Below are 20,517 nucleotides of genomic sequence, written 5' to 3' on the forward strand. Positions count from 1 at the left end.
TAGTATTTGCTGAATGAATGCAACCATTGCTATTGTTTTAGTAATTATTATAAAATATGGTGGAATTCAAAAAAACATACAGAACAACACTGCCCCCAAGCCCATTTTCTACCTGCCCCTCTTTCCCTTGCTCACCTTTCTCTGGCCACATCAACCTCAAACACCCCAGGCAGGTTTCCGTTTTAGGGTTTTTGCATTGGCTGCTCCCTCTGCTGGGAACTCTCTCCTTGATAGCCACATGGCTCCCTCCTTCCCTCATTCTGGTCTTTGTTCCAGTCCTAACTCCTCAGGGAGGCCTTCCCCGACCACCCTAGGTACAACTGCAACCCCTCTCCCCATGTCAAACTCCACCCCCCACCCCCCAGCGCACATCCTGCGGAGACACTGGACTGTGTGCCGTGGATCCCGTTCTCCATGTACTGTCTGTTTCCCCACACCATAAAGGCAGACTCCACAAGGACAAGGGTCACTCTCGGTTTGCTCTTGATGCCTCCCAAGTTTCCAGAACTGCAGCCAGCACATAGCAGGTGCTCAAGAAACACTGAATGAATGAATGGATGAATGAGTTCAATGACCATTTACTGAGCACTTCTGTCTGGGAGTTGGAGAGGCTAGAATCAGTCTCAGACTTCAAGATCCACAATTTTGGTAGAAGAAATGACAAGACAAGAAACAGTGGCATCATGACAGTAAGGCAGTGGCTGGATCACAGAATCCCATGTCCTCAGGGTTCCGTGGACTCCGTTACAAGTTCTACACTCGTGCGTGGAATGAATCGACCAGTCAACTAGCAAAACCGCAGCAGCTGATGGTGTTCAGAACATTCGCCCTATAGTCTCCCTTTTCCTAATAACTAAATATCACCCAATTCCACCTTCAAAATTCAACAGAAGTAACTCTCAGGGAAAGATAATACCGGAAAAATACAGCCCAAGCTAAATGACTATCATTGCTGCATAAGAACCACAAAATCAGCATTAAAAACATAATGACCAACTGATTATTTTAAAATTTTATAGCTAGCATTTTGAAAAAAAACAACAGCAGAGGGAGACTGGTTTAATACTCAAAAGCACTATTTTACTGACAATTTGCAAAAAATCTTGACTATCCTAAGAATCCAAATAAAAATACAAATAAATGTATCTTTGTGTGTTAAAAAAAAAAAAGGTAAATGTGCTTTGTGTGTGGAGAGATGCGTTTCCTGAGGATGTACAAGTCCCAGACCAGAGATGCTGGATTTAAAATACAGATTCTCAGGCACCCCCACCCAGATGCACTGTATCGGAATTTCCAAAGCTGTGCTGTGGCTGTAGGCGTTTTAAACAAGTTTTCCAGGTGATTCCCAACCAGGCCGAGTTGGGAGATATCTTTTCCTGCACAGTGTGGGTCATAATAGTGCCTCCCTCACGGGCTGTTGGGAGCATTCCATGAGATTATTAGGTAGTGCCTTACTGACCCTGAGTCAACATATGTTAGCTTTTTAATCACTGAAAATCATCTTTGCCATTCATTTAATACATATTAGTTACGTGCCTACCATGTGTAGGGTCCAGGGCAAGGAGTGGCAAATTCTGGCCCAATGCACCCGTTTTCGTATGGTCCATGAGCTAAAAATGGTTTTCACATTTGTTTAAATGGTTAGACAAAAGAAAAATCATAGTTTGTGGCACTTGAAATGAAGTTCAGATGTCAACGTCCATCCATAAGGTTTGATCGGAACACAGCTGTGCCCACTCCTTCACTACTGTCTCTGGCTACTTTCACGCTACAACAGCAGAGCGCGAGAGGCGCGGCGAAGACCACGTGGCCCACAGGGCTGACAGTGTCTCCCGCCTGCTCCTTTACAGAAGTCTGCTGAGCGCTGCTGCTGTGGGGCGAGGGCCTTCCATTGGGGTTCTTGTGTTTTGAGAATATACAAAGGTTTCTCAAGACGTGTATGGGCGTGATTAAGGACATCAACTCTCAGGTCCTCAGCTTTAACGTGTACTTCTCCCTAAAACTGGTCATCTAAGAATACACCCAGAAGGTGACTCAGGGTGCCCGTGCTGAGAAAGTAAGTGCCCCGCGACTGGGAAAGAAACTCCAGGTGGTTCAGTTCTTTGCTTTTAACACAATGGACCCAATTAATTATGGTTGATCCTTGTATGATTTTCTGGTATTTAACTCAGAAGGAATTACACCAATTGAGAAGCATTGCTGTAACAATACACTTTCTATTTCCGTATCCTTATTTATGTGAATGAGACTTCGCAGAGATCGCATCAATATAAAAGAAAATTGGGACTCTAACTGAAAAGTGACCTGTATCTCATTCTAGCAGTGTGTAAAACATTTTTTTTTAGGTCATAATCGTCACAGATATATAAGCTGATTAAAAACTAGGCCTGCTTCATTAAGATATATTCATTGCTGGCACATTTTTGCTTATTTTAATTATTTATCAAAATGTATCACATATTTATGTTTTTTTTCCTGGCAACACTGCCATTTTGTCCCCATGTTGCTGGTCACTGGAGCTAGGGCATCTGAGAACTGGATCAAATCCGTATCAAACTTTCCATCTCCACGAGAACAGGACTTAAAGATTACTGAAGAGAAAACAATCCTCTGTCCAAAGGTATCATTCGTCTGCTAGGATAGAAGAAATACCAATCTATGTGCCCTTTCTGAGAAATATATGTAAGAAATTAATGGAATAAGGATAAAATCAGAGTGAAGACATGAAATAGAGGGAAAAGAGCATAAGGAACTATGCTGGAAAATGAATGTTATAATTTTTGGTTAAATCAAAATGGATGGTGGCAATTTGGGAATTATAATGTAAGAGACACACTGTAGGACACTCAACGAAAGCCTGGAAATGAACTTGCAAGCCACCTCAGCAAAGCTCAGCATGCGGAGAGAGGGGGTTGTAGAAAGAGTCCAACGGCCTCCTCTTAGGAGCAGGAGACTCTTTAATGGAAGACTGGGGCCTGGTTAATACTGATATTTGATTTAGCGCTAGAGGAATTAATTTAAAGATAATTGCTAAAGTTTAGAAAGAATAGAGACATACATAAGAACTTTCAAGAGCCACGTGGAAAGTTAGAAAGGAAAAAGGAGAAAATCACAAAGCTTTATAAATAGTAACTATTAAATAAGAAAGGAGTCATACTGAGTGTATGTCCCTCTATAAATGCAAACGTTTTGAATTTTCCTACAGAAGATAAAGAGGAGCTGATAAAGAAACGTATTAAACAACAGAGTGGGCACAGATAAACCAGGCAAATGTAATAATAAAAAAGAAGACTTAGAAGACTTCGAATATTGCTATGAAATAAAGTGGAACTTAAGGCCAAAAGCGATTAAATGGAAAGATCAGGCATAGACTGAAGGACAAAATGTAAAATTGACAAAGAACATATAATAGTCACATACTTATATGCATCAAACAACATACAGCAAAATATAATAAAATAAAACACCCCAGTAATACAGAGAAAGCTTGATTAAAAAAACACAGCCATAGCGAAAAGTTTAAAAATACTTCTTTCAAAGTTTATCAAATAGACAAAAACTAAGAGGGGTTTAGATAATCTGAATAACAACGTCAACGTCCTTGACTCACAGACCACCAAACACCTGCAAAACTGGTCATGTACGTGACCACAAAGGAAACTAATAAATTACACAGAGCACATGTCTCACAGGCCGTATCTTCAGATCAAAACTCATTAATATCAGAAATCAAAACCTAAAATATAGTTTCACAAACCTTTATAGAACCCTTGGATGTTATCCCCCTGACTCACCAAACCAACCAACCCTAAAACTGAAATAACAAAGTACCTAGAAATTTATGAAAGAAGGACACTTCATATAAAAATCTATAGAAATACGAATGTCATGAAAATTTCTGCAAGAATTTGAAAGAGGCAAAAAAGATGACTGGAGGTCCTGTCAGATCCCAGCTCTGGGTTATCTAATTCTGGAGAGGTTAGTGCCTTTCAGTGAGAGATCTGAGGTATTTTACAACTTCGTGTGTTATAGAAACATGTAATAATGCAGAAAAACGTAAAGGAATGTAAACAGACTTTGTGGGTGGAATGCAACTGTTGGTTGTCCTGTAGACAGTGACCAGTTTTGCATCTGTCTGTAAATTCACTTCAGCATTCTTGATTGCCTGTGTGAGTACTGATTCACTGAATTCTGCTTCGATCCTGTTGTGACGTCCTGCTGATCGCCTTATCAACTGATGACTTACATAAAATTGCTAACACATGTTCCTTTGATAGTTTGTGACAGTCATGAGTTTAACTTTGAAAAACTGATCTTTTAACACAGATGAAGTCATACCAGAAAATATACAGCTTTCAATGCTTTCATTACTAAAGGCTGAAAATAAGCAAACTTAATGCAGGAAATTAGACTAACAAATAAATGGAAAGAAAAGCAGGGGAGAGAATTAATGAAGTTAAAAAATGAATGCTGAAATAAATAAAATGGAGGCGGAGTAGAGAAAGAAGAAAAAATGAAAGAAAACGTTTTACTTTTACATAAATGACAGAACAGATAAACTCTTGGCAAACTACCTAAGGAGACAATGGAAAATCCAAAAAAAAACCCACCCCAAAACCCACAAACAATAAAAAAAAAATAAAGAAAATGGTAATAAGAAAGTTGTTAGACCAGAAAAAAAAATGCCAAAGATTCTAAAATAATTCTAGGAGAAAAGTTAAGTGGAATTACACGTCTACAGATTTGAAAATTTACAGCAAAATGAATGATTTTTTCTTTTGCAAAATACAAAATACCAAAATTCATTAGGTTGAGACATAAAAGCCAAATAGACTGTTAATTACAGAAAAAAATTGGAAAAAATGAAAAAGGCTATCAGCCCAGAAAATAGATACTTCTTGAAACAGCAAACTATTGCTGGTCCCTGAAAAAGAAGGAAAGAGCCTCAATTTATTTTCAGAGCAACAACCTAAGACAAAAAAGCAAAGTCAGAGCGCAAAGAAGAAAACCAGTGCTCAACTGCACTTAACACACAGAGTTGTAAAAATTTCAAGTGAAATATTAGTAAATGAATGTATTAGAAGAATCATCCAACATGACCAAGAGTTTGCTTCAGGAATATGAGGGGATTCAATACCAGGCTATGTCCTACACTAATTCACGTGTCAACGTATTTAAGTACAAGCCCCAAATACCTATGTCAAAAGGTATTGAAGAGATATTTGACAATAAGCAGCAATCTACCTTGATAAATCTATCTTGATAAAAACTCTTGAGTGAAAATTGAAGTAGAGTATATGAAAATGAAAATGAAGTAGAGTACTTAAGTATACAGCACCCAAAATCTGTACCCAAAAGAACAACGTATATTATATTAAATTGGGAAATTCTAAAGCCATTCAAGTTAAACGTAGAGATGCACTAGAGATTCCAGCTGTATCAACATTGCTGGGAGGTTTTGACTAATGTGATAGGACATGAAAACAAAATAAGTAGAAGAAATGCTGCAAGGGAAGAGATAAGACAACCTAGGAATGAAGTGACTATATCATAACCATCATAAGTCATATTTATCAGAGACCAAGGGTATCTAATAAATACTGTCAATAAGGTTTTTTCCTAAGGCAGTGCAATACAGACAGAAATACCAATCATAGCTATTCTTTATGTTTGCAACAATTATTTTAACATGAAAAAAATCCTATTTACAATTATAGTAGGATTTAGAATAACAAGAAAATACAGGCTTTATTAAATAAGAATAGACTATATATGAAGGGAACTATGTAATTTTATTGAATGACGTTTGTAACAGGCTTTAAATGGAAGTTTTTGGGTGGAAGATTGAACATTTTTTAAAAAGTCATTCTTTTCATAAGTTCATGTAATTATATTGATGCAATTCTAACCAAAATCCAAAAAGATTTTCTTTTTTGGGAGGAGGGGAGAGAGGTACTAGACAAAATGAGAGTTGATTTGGAAATACGAGTATCTAAGAATTGCTAGGGAAATTTTGGAAAAGAATAGCTACAGAAAGGCCCTAAAAGTCTAAAAGATCTTAAGGCTTACCTTAATGCTAATATGATCAAATATGTGATATTGGCAAACCGGAGAAGATATAAAGATCAGTGGGACAAAAGAAAGACTCCAGAAATAGATTTAAGTATACTTGGGAACTTCATCTAGAGGTGAAATTAAGATTTCAGTTCCAAGGGAAATAATATTTTGCTTAACCAGTATATGGTATATGTGGGCAGCCAAACTCCTATATCACACATATATATAAATATGAATTACGGCTGCAGTAAGGTGATAACTGAAAACAAACACTGAAAATAACAATGAAAATATTAGAGAAAAAACCCTCAAGAGAAGGAAGGACTTTCTTAGAAAATACAGGAGCCACAAGTAAAGCACTGGAAGAATCTGACTACATAAAAAGATGGTTTTTTTATATGGAAGCAGCACCATGAGGAAAGTCAAAAGACAAAAGATAAGAGAGGAGAAGACTCAGCACTATGTGACAGACATGGGGTTCGTACCCCAGGTGCCCAGGAACCCAAGGAGAAAAATGAGTATGAGTTTCAAGTTCACAGAAAAAAAAAATCAACAATTCTAGGCAGAGATGTCACGCAGATGCAAATCCCAACACCAGCTGGGGAAACGCACAAAGACCAGATCACCATTTTCACGCATCACATTGACAAAACTTCAGAAGACGGACAGCACCCAGGATTGGTGACGGTTGGACCCCGCACCACAGACGAGATAATCCTTCTGAAAAAGTCCTCTGAATCTATGCAAGTACAAATTACGGAAACTCACTGAAATTGACTTTGGGAATCAAACCTATGGAAAGGGGAAAAAAAAAAGCGTAACTGAATGGGAGGAATTATGTGGGATGTTTACTGTGGCAGTTTGTGATGGCAAACAAAAACAAACACAATGGAAATATCCATGAATACAGAGATGGTTGAATAAAGCATGGTATAGTCATACTCTGGCTTTCACTTGAAAAAAGTTAGGCAGACACACAGTACTGTTAAATGAAATAATAAGAGCAAGGTAGAGAGAAATGTACATAGTATGATACAATTAGTATAATAATAGGAAAAAACCTTTTCCAGGTTATCTTTTGGGTCTATCTTTTGGTATGAACAAGGAGATCTTACTTTGGGTGGGGTGAGGATAGGCTGGAAATATCTGGCTTAGTTTTTGTACAATTATATATATATATATATATATATATATATATAAATATATATATATTTTGTACAATTATATATATATATAAATATATATATATTTTGTACAATTATATATATATATTATTGCAAGGAACAAGTTTTACTGTTGTAGTTTGTTAAAAAAATCCAAAAATGCATGTATGTGTATTGTATGCATACATGGAGGGCAGCATCTGGGTGGAGATAAAAAGATACAAAGAGAAATACAGCATACAAAAATAGTACACTCAGTTCAACCCCAGTTCTGTAACTGGAGTAGAAAACACACAAGCATAGAAAAAAGCAGCTCAGAAGGAAGTCCATCAAAATGGTCAGTTTTTACATCTGGGTAGTGAAATGATTAAGGACTCTGAAGTTTTCTTAATAACATACAGATAGGTAGTCTCTGACTTACGATGGCTCAATTTATGGTTTTTTGACTTTACAGCGGTACAAAAGTGATACACATCCAACGGAACCATACTGTGGATTTTGGTCTCTTCCTGGGCTAGCAATCTGCAGTCTGACCCTCCCTCCTGACGGATCACGAGGGTGAAACACTGCTACAGTTACAAGCATTCTGTACCCCTACAATCCACCCGCTTTTCACTTTCAGTACAGAATTCAGAAAACTGCATGAGATACTCAATGCTGTATTATAAAATAGACTTTCTGTGAGATGACTTTGCCCAACTGTAGGCTAATGTTAAGTGTTCTGAGCATTTATAAGGTAGGCGAGGTTAAGCTATGATGCTTTGAAGGTTAGGTGTATGAAATGCATTTTTGACTTAATGGTATTTTCAATTTACAATGGGTTTATCAGATGTAACCCACTGGTACATCAAGGAAGATTTGTAACATGGTTTCCATATTTTCTATCTTGAATACACATTACATTTATAATCAGGAAAAAAAATCCTTTAAATGTTGAAACAAGGGGCACTTTGGAGGGGGGTGAGATGTAGAGTGCAGGTTCCTGACAATAGAAGTTTCCTAGCTAAAATTCAGTAGCTAAATAGTTTCCTAAAGAGTGGCAAGCAATAATTCTAAATTGATGAAATAACTAAAATACTAACAAAAAGAAAAGCTGCAAGCTTTTCTGATTTCTTACCAAACCACAGTTAATGACGCATTATGACCATTGGTGATAGGAAAATAAAGAAATCCTGACAAAGAAGACGTGCGAATGATCAGAACTGTGTTCAAACATTAGGGATCAAAGGAAGAAAGGTGACAAAATTCAGCCTGAGCCCTGTTATATATTTCTTAAGGGAAGCTGATTTTCTATTTCCAACAGGCAACCCTCAAGGTTTCCAGCATCACCATTTTGCCTATTTCCTTAGTTTGTTATTACCAAAAGAAAAAAGGAAAACAAAAAAACCCCAAAATCTTTATATACAAGTGAGCTTACCTGCGTGAGAATTTTAATGTTTATGTGTAGGGAAGTAAAAGTGGTGACAACTCTGGCAAAAATGCATCTAAGCATTCTCCCAACATTTTAAATGTGCTTTTGTCACAAAGTAACCTCCCCTCCTCACCAATCCCTGCTGTCGCTCTGTGGGAGAATGTTTCATTCATTCCGTATTTATTAAGAGCCCATCATGAATTGCAGATCACGCTAGAGGCTGGAAATCAGAGATTACGGCCCTAGTTCAGGTCCTTAGAGAAGTGTGAATAATTCTAGCTCACTCTCTGGCGCCACCTACTGATCACACGGTATTTCAATTCAAAACAAAAAATGTTAATTTCCGTCACGGCAACACAGCCTATGCTTTGAAAGAAACTAGGTACTTTTCCAATCCCATTTGTCTGGTCCCTGGGACTGCACATATATTAACATCTAAAACAACAGTATCCAAGAAAACGGTCCTAAAGGTTAATAGGATCTTGCATTCTATTTGCATCTAAACAGAAATGTCAGGTTTGTCAGCCTGAAGTTTCAAAATCAAAACAGTTGGGTCACTTTAGGAATCACGCATATTTGATTTGACTGTGAAAAAGGTAAGACTGTTTATGAGAGAGGACTAAAAACCTTTGCTTCTTCAAGTTCTCTTTAATTATATAATTCACATCCCAATAACCTAAATCACACCATTACTCTAAAGAATCATTAACATTCAGTATAGTTTAACCATGTATCAATTTATTAGGAAACCATTCCTTTTTTTCTCACTTGCACTAACCTTTTTTTTGGGGGGGGTCAAATATCCGTGTAACATTGTGTAGAAAATGGTCCTTCACGCCAATAGATTTGTATCCATGTGTTAAAAACACTATTATCCCAAACACTGGGGGGTATTTTCAGAGGCTGGAAAGTACCATCTACTACACAAATTTAATGAGATGGAAAAACTCTTTATTAGAGTTGGGAAATCAAGCTGGAAGCAAATAAGTGTATTCACTACTCAATTCATTTAATTCCAACCCATAATTGGAATCATCCTGGTAGCGTTTAAGATTCTACAACAGTTGCAACACGGCGATTCAGAAGTGGTCCGGAAATTACCACAGTGTTAAAAAATTATAGTAAGCAGTATAAAATTACAATTTATTACAGAGGTGGGGTGTTTTCACAACGATCTTTCAAAACGTTGAGGGCAAACCTCTTACAGAATTCTACTTCTGACGTTTTTGGGGTCATCCTTTTCTTCCCCCTTTCTTTCGTTTTATGGGCACTAGTCTGGTATGGAATCTGCTGGACAGAGCAAAGCTGGGTGGGCGCCTCCCTGGATGATGGAGTAAGTCTGCTTGGGGAGCTCTTGCTGGGAGGTGGAGAATATGGGCGGAGCCGTGGTGGGCACGGCGATGCTCTGGCCTCCGTCGCTGACCACGGTCACCTCAGCGGTGCCCTCCTGAATCAGCGCGTTCAGGCCTTCAAAGTCAGTGCACGTGATGCCCGAACTGGTGATGAAAGTCTGGTTGCCGGAGCCTTCCTGGGGGCCGCCCGGGGCCGTGGGGATGAGAGTCTGGTGCAAAGTGGCTCCGTCCGTCTGGTCGTGAGTGGTCAGCAGGACAGCCGGCTGGGGCATCGTCGCGGCCGCCTCGCTCGGACACCCCGAGGACGGAGGCGGGGCGATCAGATTGACCTGGCGTAAGATCTGCAGCCGGCTGTTCCCCTGCAGTTCCTCTGGGTTCTGGGCCACCAGCGCCGGCTGCACGATGTTCACGGCGGTGGCCGCAGCCTGGACGATGGTGTTTGCCTGGGGCACTTGGTGCCCGACGATGATTTTGACCCTGCCCTCGCTGAACTGGGGCACTTGGCTGGGCTGGAGGGGCACCTGGAGGTGCCCCACGGTGAGGGGCGCGGCGGGCTGCTTGCCGGGGTCGATCTGGAACTGCAGGACGGTCACATCCGAGTTCTTATTCTCGCTGTACTCACTGTGCTGCCGCTTGTGGCTGCGGAGCGAGTCTTCGCGCATGAACGAGGCATCGCACCTGTCACAGTGGAAAGTCTTCTTGGCGTCCAGCCTGGCCACCTGCCGGCTGCTCTGCCGGCCCGCGTCCTTCCTCTCCAGGGCCTCGGTCCTGACCACGTCCCCGTGGAACTTCTTCACGTGCTTGCTCAGGTTGCTGGGCTGCTTGGTGTCGAAGCTGCAGTAACTGCACTTGAAGGGGCGGTCTGCGCAGTGGATGCGCTCGTGGATGCGCAGGGCGGCCTTGCTGGAGCAGGAGTAGCTGCACTCGGAGCACTTCTCCGGGTGCTCGGACTGGTGCGCCCGGCTGTGCTTGCGCAGGGCGGCCTTGCTGTCCCCCAGGAAGTCGCAGTGCGGACACTTGAAGCTGTTGCCGCTGTGCTTGATGCGGATGTGCGACTTGAGGTTCCCCTTCATGGTGCAGCGGACGTTGCAGAACTCGCACTTGAAAGGCTTCTCCCCCGAGTGCACGCGCATGTGCCTTTTCAAGTCCGAGCTGATTTTGAACTTGGCGCTACAGAGCCAGCACTGGAAGGGGGCGTCCCCTGTCAACACAAGGTGAGTTTCGATAAGAACAGGCAGGCAACAACCACAGCGGATCCCCCCGAAGCACACACCAGAAAATCGCTTTATACCAAGGCAGGCGGGCGCAGACCTTCTAACTGCAGCTCCTAGCAGCCCCTGGGAGAAAAAAAAAGAGGGGTGGGGTGGGGGGGCTTCTCTCCTTTTCCCAAACCTAAACCACCACCACAGGCTTGGGTGCACGACCACAATGATGTCTCCCAGGAGAAAGACGGAGACTGAAAATCAAGCTATTTAATAACTCCCCCATAAAATAAGATCTGCGAATATACACCTAGCATATTCTGCAAAACAGTCAAGCTATTGTTCCTACAGTTAACGTGCCCACTCTGCTAGTGAACCGTTCAGTTGTATATTTTTGCATAATCCGTTGATTTTGATTGAGTTACATGTTGTAACAGATTCAAGGGCACATTTTCAAGTTAGTCAGCTCCCGGCTCACTCGTCAGCGTGTTCTTTTTATAGTGATTGAAACGCCCAGCTTATACTTCATGCAGATTTTTATTAATAAAGACGTGTTTATTGCGCACAATTTATTTATCCCACATTGCCAGCTGCGTTCTTTACTTGTGAAGTTACAAAATCCAGCTGCTTGATTTCTTTCCTTTTTTTTTTAAATTCATGTTCAGTGAAAGATGAACAGAAAAAGCGAAATTGCAAACATCTGAAAGGACATGATATTCCAAATTTATTTTCCTCAGTGAATGCCAAGTCCAAATCGTCTACGGCACTGATAATTCAAGCAAATTGGTGACCCCGCCTGTGGCAACAGTGTTTAAGCAAGCAAAAACAACAGCCGCTAAGATTCTTCCGTCTCTTCTGGGATGGCAGGCGCCCTGCTGAGCGCTCCACAGGAATGGTCTCATCTGATGATCCTGACTGTCCCATGAGGTGGGTACTGTTATCAATATTATTCTCAACACTATTGTACAAAGGAGGAGACTGAGGTCTAGAGGGGCTACATGACTGGTTCACGGCCACCCAGGAGGACACGCCAGAGCTTGGATTCGAACCGAGACTGATTCCAAAGCTGGTTATTCTCAGATGCTAGGTGAGCACCTGTACCTACAAGCGATGTTTGCTTTCTTAGGCCATACGCTCAAAAGAGTGGGATGGTGTTCCCGGCTTTTTGGTATAAGACCTATAACATCACAATGAGCTGTTTAATAAATGCAATTAAAGATGCAGGGAGCAAATTAAACAAGCTTCTAGGAGATGGAGAAGCCCCAAACTAAACGATGCTTTGTATGACTCAATGCCCCGAGATCATTCACACAAAACTCTAGAACAAGGAACCGTAAGCTATATAGACTGTCGGCCAAATCCAGCTACAGCCTGTTTTTGTAAATAAAGTTTTATTGTAACACAGCCACGTCCATTTCTGTGTTGTTGATGGTTGCGTTCAGGCTATATCAGTAGAGGTGAGCAATCGTGACGGGCACTGAATGGCCTGCCAAGCCTCAAGTGTCTACTATCTGGCTCTTTACAGAAAGCTTGTTGACTTCTGCCTTAGAATGTTGTTCTTAACCTTTTTTTATGCCACGGACCCCTTTTTGGCAGTTTAGTGAAATCCATGGACCCTTTCTCAGGATAATGTTTAAATGCAGAAAGTAAACCAAAATAAAAATCAATAGGAATACAAATGCAACTAATTGTATTGAAAATTACTTTAAAAATTAAAAGAAAAAAATCGTGATATGGCAATGTGTGTGCTTTTTAATGCATTAAGTAACAAGCTCCAGCGGCGGGTCGAGTGACTGCGATAATTTCTAAATAGAGGAGAGAGTAAACGATATTCTGATCGATCACTTGCTGTAAAGAGAGCTGCGACTTCTACTGGCGACAAGTTCACACGCCCTGTTATCAGATGGGACGCCTATTTTCATAATTGAAGGACACATCACATTTCAGGAAGGTTAGTGAAAATGAAGATGTAATTTCTTTTCCTCATCCAAGTTTACAAACCTCCTAAATTCTACTCATGGACCCCTGGGTGGAGGTGCCTGTGGACTCAGAGGAAGAGTGTCTGCTCCAGAATGTTCTACTAGGTCTTCCAGTTCCATCACTGCCCAAGTTGGTGATCTGTTTGTCTTTTGTTTTTCTTTTTCAAAGCAGTCAGCAGAGGTCAAACGCAGAACAACCAGATAACCAAATCTTGCAGCTGAGTTGCTTTCTGACATGAAAGCAAAGGGCTTACATCTCTTCATCGGCCTCCTTCTCATCTTCTTCTGCTTCTTCCTTTTAATCACGGATTTGTGTCTTCAATGAGGCAGACTGGTCAGCAGCACTCCCACTAGACTGTAAGCTCTCCAAAGCTAATGACCATGCTCATCCCTACCCACCGCCTGATCCCCACAGTGTCTGGTACCTGGTGGGGACTTCATGTTGCCCAATGAGCAAGCAACTGGCATATTTAAGCTGACAGATCTTTCTTAAGTTTAAGTTGCTAGTAAGACACTGCAGTTGAACAAAGCGATGGAAGGGTAAAAACAAAATCCTATTAATTTCACAATTTGTGAAATTTTATTAAGTGCCACAGATTTATAAGAGGGAAATGAACATTCCATGGAGACACGTCATAAATGGCACACATTTACATTTTTAGAGAAAACAGCCTTTCTAGATCAACTTAAAGGTGCTACTATAAATGGTAAGTTTATCCTCATAAATCAAAATGATTCCGAATCACTTCCCTAATAAATCCTTCAGTGCCTCTAACTTAGGCTGGGGAGATTTCTCAAAAAAGTCAGACAGGTATCAGTTATGTCAATGTCTTAACCTGCTGTAGGAGATTAATGTCCCCAAACCTCCCCACCTCCGATCCCTCCCTGTAGCCATGGCCTCTGCCACGTATGTAATTATACATGCTCTCTTGACAGGGGCAGGATGACCTGCCATGACCCCCGAAAACAGACAGGACCGTGTCACTGGATTTCGCCGATGGTATGTTAACTAGACTCACTACAAGCAATGGCTCGAAATGGGCTTGCGAATTGGGGTTTGCTCGCTGGCCCTGTGTCACGCACCGCCACGAGAAGGTCAAGCCTGTTCTGGCCCTCCAATCCCAGGAGGCGGATGACAGATGTGGAACAGAGCTGGATTACTGCTGCCAAGTCCAGTGGCCGGCCAGCCCACAGCCCGCAGATTCTCGGGTTTGTAAGTGAGCCCAGTGGAGATCATCAGTTCTGCCCAGGTGTCACCCAGCTGATCCCCAGGTGTGAACAGAGAAGGCATGTTGCTGCATCCACTGAGGATTTTTGGGGTATTTGTTACACTGCATTACTGTGACAACAGGTAACTGATACAGATATTGCATCTAGAAACAGAGGGCTGCCATAACAGAAAACTAAAAGATGCAGTGTTGGCTTTGGGATTGGCGGCAGGCAGAGGCTGGAAAAGTGGCAGTGCACATTATTTAATGGCGAACATTTGGTAAAACTGTCACCTGTGGTAACTGAGAAGATAGAAAATATGCCCACTGAATTTTGGACTTGAGTAAAGAAATGAATTCTAGGCAGAAGGGTGAAAGTGTCTTTCAAGCCGCCTATGATAAGGTACCTTAAGAAGGAGAGAAACTCAAAAAGAACCAGCCGTTTTCAAAATGGAATTTAGAGAGAATATAGGAGATCAAAGATGTGCTGGGTTAGATGAAGTTTCTCATCTCCAACCAGCAAAAGATTTTCAAAGTAAGACAAAAGCCTGGGGACGAAGATCACATCCAAGGAACCGATCTCAGAGGGAAGAACAGATGGGCGATGAGGCTCGCAAAAGTGAGGTTCTTTGTTAAAATCGCCAAAAGAATAAAGTTGGTGCCAAGGAAGTTCTCGCAGCTAGACAAGGAGTCCTAAAAGTCTCATAGGATTCAACCTACAAAAGGCTAAATGCCAAAAGTGCCTATAGTGGGGTTTAAAGAAAAGACAAGTCTCCAAAATAATTATGGGTGTGGCTTCTGGCACCCAGATACACAGGAAACTCACACAGTTTTAAAGACAGCTCCACCAGTGAAACTGTCACCAGCTTAGACTAAAATAAAATTAAAGATCCCAACTTTCGGTAGGCAGGTAGTAGACTGAGAAAGTCTCTCAGAGGTACAGTTTCCACTCCTTTTCAGAAGTGGTTTAGGAAGGTGATGAAAGGATGCTCCAGGGACAGTCAAAACCCCAGAGACTCAGCCAAGGCCTAATGAAGAAACAGTCCCGGTCCCCAGAGTCAGGGGACCTAGAAATATTTGCCCAGAAGGATTTCAGAAATCTGTGGACCAGTGACTACCAGGTGCCTCCTGTCCCTCCCTGTTGAAACAGCAGGATTATTATCCCAGCTCGGTCTCACCACTGCACACTGGGAGCGTGCGGACAGACAGCATGCCTTTTTACGTCAAAGGGCTCTACGTCAGGAGAAGCTATACGCCTACCTGATGGAGAGACGATGTCTTGGTCTTTAAGCCTGAGCCTATGATTGGGTGTGACTTGTAGGGGTCCTGGGAGGGCATGAATGTCTCTGCATGTCAGAGAGATGTGGTTGATGGTGGGGTGAGCTGAGGTTGCTTGCAAAAATGGCCTTTGCCACGTGACCTTGTGATGACTCTCCATGTGGGCGAGCTCAGCCCCATCCCTTGACACCAGGCCCAACCATATAACTTGCTTTAGCCAATGGGACGCAAGCAGAGGCTTGAAATGAGCTTACACACTGGGGCATGCTTGTTTGTTTGCTGTGCAGAGGTCTGTCATTGTCATGAGAAGAACTGGAATAGTTCATGGATTCCCAGAGGGAGGTGATGAGACACGTGGAGCAGAGCCAGACTGCCCCAGCCAAGGCAAGGGGATGGCGAGCTAACCCATAGCCAGCAGGTCCCTGGCCAAGGTCAGCCAGTGGACACCCAGCCTTTGCCACACATGTGATTAAGCCCAGCCAAGATCAATGGAAAGTCAATCCCACCTTCGTTGACCTGAAGTATGTGAGCAATAAATGCTTTTACAATACGACACTGAGGTTTTGCGGTAGTTGTTACACAGCATCATTGTATCAAAAGCTAACTGATACACTTGCTAACAGGAAAACATACATAATTTGTTAAGTTATATACTCAATTTGTTAACTTATATACTCTGCTGAGTTTTTCTATCAAGCTGTCTCATGCTGAACCGATCAGAATATACTTTAAAAAAATGACTGAACTGCCTAACCATACATTATACAATTTATTAAAAATGCATTGTTTGTATCTCTTTTATTTAGTGCACCTCCTCATTTAAATACTTTACTAGTAAATAAGTTATAAAGCTGCATAAAGATATACGTAAAGTTATAACCTTGATGTTTTCCCCTATTTTACTGAGAAATGCACTTCAGAGCAGACGAAAAGCAAAACTGCAAACCATGGGGTGACCAAACATCCCCGATTCCTTTACCCAGGTTGCGACTACGTGCTTTACGGTCTTGTGACTGAAGCAATAGGAAACTGGGAGGGTAGCGCGAGGACCACACGAAGGACTAACCTGTGTGGGATCGGAGGTGGACGGTGAGTTGGCTGGAGTTGCGGCTGGCGTAGGGGCAGATCTGGCACTTGAAGGGCCGCTCGTCCGAGTGTATCCGCAGGTGCTTGTTGAGGCTGCTGCTGTCGGCGGCAGCATAGTCACACGTCTTGCACTTGTAGGGCTTCACGCCTGTGTGGCACCGCATGTGGGTCTTCAGCTTGTCCTTCCGGCTGAAGCACTTGCCACAGACTTCACACTTGTGGGGTTTGTCTCCTTCACACGTGCACAGATGGCATCAGGAAACAAGGTGAAAAAGGAAAAAGGCTTATTTCCCGCTGCCTTATAAAAAGAGTAAAACACAGTCACCAAAGAATATTTAAAAACCCCCTCTGCACTAGATGGATGATTGGCAAAGAGAGAACATCTTGGGAGAGGGGGGATCTCTTCTGTTTTGCTTATTCATATTTTCTAATTTTTCCTACATTGAATATGAATTCTTTATTATTTAAAAATAGATGGCAACTCAAATGTTTAAAGTACAGCTAAGTAAAATAAGAAACACTATCTTGTACATCCATTGGTTCTTCTTTCTTTTTCATAATAGACATACCCTAAAACTCAGAATCTCTAGTTTAAGGAGAACTCATGGCTGACCAGCTAAAGACATTTTCCAGCCTCCCTTGCAGCTAGGTGTGACTCTGAGACCAAGTCCTCATCAGTCAAAATGGCAGAGAAGGTAAATGTGTCCTTCATAAAAGGAAATTGCTTGCCTCATACGTTTTCTCTTTCCACCTGACTTGCCAGCTGTTACCAAGACACAGGGGTCAACAGGCGAGGGCAGCACACCTGCAGACGGTGGATAACGTAACCGAATGTACTCTAATGACACAGAAGGAACTTAAGTCCCTGGATGATCTCCTAGGACAGAACTGCCTACCTGCTCAGACCACTTGCTTACCTCTGGACAGTGTGACAGACATAAACCTCTACCTTGTATGAGCTGGTGTCTGGGATTCTTTGTAACAGCAGCTTAATGGGTCCTCACTAACACACAAGTCAACTTGCTACCCATGAACTACTGCTTATTTTTCCAATTATTTCTGTATGTGTATGTGTACATTTTGGGGAACAAAAATATTCTTGGCCAAAGTCACCTGAAATACTTATTTTTTGAAAAGCACTGTGCCTCTGAGTGATTTTACTTAATCCTCTCAACAAGTGGGATTAGTACCCAAACTCTTATTTTCTTAGCCAAATCCAGCACTGCCTCCCCATTGACTGCTTTCTGGTACTTACAATATTTCATTTTCACATCATTAAGTTTCTACAACGTGATTTTCTTTTTTTAAATGAAGTATTTCACTGCATGGATGTACTGTGTATTACTAAACCAATTTCCTACTTGGCCATGGAAAAGAATGACGTAGATACATATATAATGACATGGAAAAATGTCCAACATTAAATGAGAAACAGCAGGTTGCAGTGATAGGTACATAATATTAACTTAATAAAAGATGGAAAAAGCAAATTGTGTGTGTCTGTGTGTAGGCCCGGTATAGGTAAGCCAAAATTTAATGACACACACTGGACTACTAAGATTTGGTGACTTTTGGGCATGTGTCAGATGATGAGGTGGGTGGTGAATAAGAATTTTCACTTTTTACCTTATATATTAAACATGTATTTTGGCCAAATCCTAAACAGCCAAGAGCTAAAATCAACTGCAGCCAAAGCTGATGACAATCGCCACAGAGTAAACACCTGGGATTTAAGAAAGCATCTCCAAGTGTATTAAAGATCACACTCTTATTATTAAAAATGTTCATAGTCGAATTCAAAAGTCCAGGAACACTACTTTCTCATTATTGTCAGTTGCTAAACAGCTCCTGTGGTTGCCAGCCTGTGTCTTTGCGGCACTGAGTGGATGCTGGATGGTGGTGGAGCTGGATGGTTTTTGGCCAGTTCTGCTGGTAAAGAGCCCGGTTGCTCCTGGCCACGCCCTCCTCTCTGAAAGTAGCTAAGGTGAGGACACCTTGTCAACCGTCTGACTTGAAGATGCTGACGGAGATGCTGCAGTCATACAGAATCTATCTGACAAACCCAAGCTTGGCTAACCATGCGCAGAAGATGCTTCCTGAAGATGTGCTGCCACGGACTTCAGGTTGCTGTCCTCACTTATATTTTCATAATGCTTCCCCAATCATCATGAATAATGATAGCACTTTACTCTGGCAATGATGAATGTGGTATGCGTGACTGATGGAGCTCCACCAAAGGGAGCCCGCCAGGAGAGACTCATTGCTTGTTACACTGAGAATGCTTACCAATACCTGAAACATAGTAACGTCAGATTCTGATAATTAGAAGAAATCCAAATGACAGATGCTGTGAGGCTGATCAGATATGATGGAGACCCCAGTGCAACAAGGCAATCACTGGCCACGGCCAAGGACTATGGAGACCACTGCCGGATAGTTCATCTTCCAAAGGCTGAGGCTAAATAGCAAAACCTTGGCAATGGGTGATGCCCACACCAAATTTCAGCGTGTCCCTCCCTGATCCACACTGGTACTCTTTCAATTTACACGTCTGTATCATTTGAATTATGAGCATCTAATACTTTGTTTAAAATAGTCTAAAAGCTATTCCTCCTCCATGCAAAAAGTCTACGAGACGTAAAAATAACATATTGAAGAAAACTAAAATCATCAGAAGTAATCACAGTGTTCTTTTTCCAGGCATCAATCTTTTTTCTGTCTTTAAAAAATAACTCTTTATTAAATTCCCCCTTCTGAATGCAAAAATAACACACACTCATCATATCCAATGATATAGGGTAAAGAAATGAAATAAATGAAAAGCTACTATTCTCCCCCCATTTTCCTCTTTTTACCAGTTATCACACACACACACACACACACTTTTATAGGATCAGCTCCTCAAAAGGAGAAGATGTGCATTTAATTTCAATTAATTCTGGAAGAATAATTTTCAAAACGGCTGTCGCCATTCTCAGTTCCTCTCCTGTTCGCTTATAACTGTCCTAGTACTGGATTTTCTTGCTCTAAACATTTCCTGCCAAAATCACATGTGGAAGCAGCATCTCATTTTTATTTAACTTCTATTTGTATCCCCGTGATGACCAGGAAGGTTCTGGGTCATATCACGTGTCTGACTTGTCGGGACCCACAGCTCCTAGCTCAGAGGAGGGATCTGTGTGACTCACTTACCTGTGTGAATTTTTAAATGACGTTCCATGTCCTTCATGCCGTAGGCAGTCTTGAATTGGCAACCTTCAAAAGGCGAGGAAAGATTGTCAACCGAGGGAAACACAGTCACCTTAGAATAGAGAAACCTGGCAGAAACTTCCTTAACCAAGTGATGAGGGCCAACCCTACGGTAACAGGACCAAGAGACATCAGTGTGCCTCCTGACAACACGTACCAAGAAGCACACAACCTCACTTCTGTGATTCCCACCTACGTCCAATCACGAGGAAACATCAGACAGACCCAAAGGGGCGAACATTTTATCAATTAACTGGCCTGTACTTTGAAAAACTGTCAAGATCATGGAAGACAAAAGCTTAGGATTAAAGGAAGCTAAAGACATATGAAAACTAAATGCAACTTGTGATCATGAACTGGATCCTGGATCGCAGGGAAAATGTTTTTCTTTTGATACAGAGGATATTTGTGAAACAACTGGTAAAATCTTAATAAGGTCAGCAGTTTGATAATGTTATGTGTAAATGTTAATTTCCCGATTTTGATGATTGTACTGTGGTTATATAAAAAAATTCCTTTGCTTCTAGGAAAG

The 20,517-nt window shown here is 41.6% G+C and overlaps 1 protein-coding gene across 3 annotated transcripts in view; it reads right to left on the bottom strand.

Annotated features, from left to right (window-relative positions):
• Positions 1-20,517, bottom strand: part of ZFP64 (ZFP64 zinc finger protein) — a 66,527-nt gene that overhangs the window by 27,949 nt on the left and 18,061 nt on the right. For 2 of the 3 annotated variants that reach the window (XM_072944430.1, XM_072944429.1), the window contains exons 4-6: positions 19,929-19,991; positions 16,717-16,968; positions 9,260-11,184 (exon numbers count right to left, since the gene is read on the bottom strand). In XM_072944430.1, the coding sequence (XP_072800531.1) occupies positions 9,902-11,184; positions 16,717-16,968; positions 19,929-19,991 (1,598 nt within the window). In that variant the 3' untranslated portion in view covers positions 9,260-9,901. Of the gene's footprint in view, positions 1-9,259; positions 11,185-16,716; positions 16,969-19,928; positions 19,992-20,517 lie in introns of those variants that run through there. The other variant, XM_072944431.1, reaches the window with a different exon arrangement.

This window comes from Vicugna pacos, chromosome 19 (genome assembly GCF_048564905.1).
Source record: "Vicugna pacos chromosome 19, VicPac4, whole genome shotgun sequence".
Taxonomy (NCBI): domain Eukaryota; kingdom Metazoa; phylum Chordata; class Mammalia; order Artiodactyla; family Camelidae; genus Vicugna; species Vicugna pacos.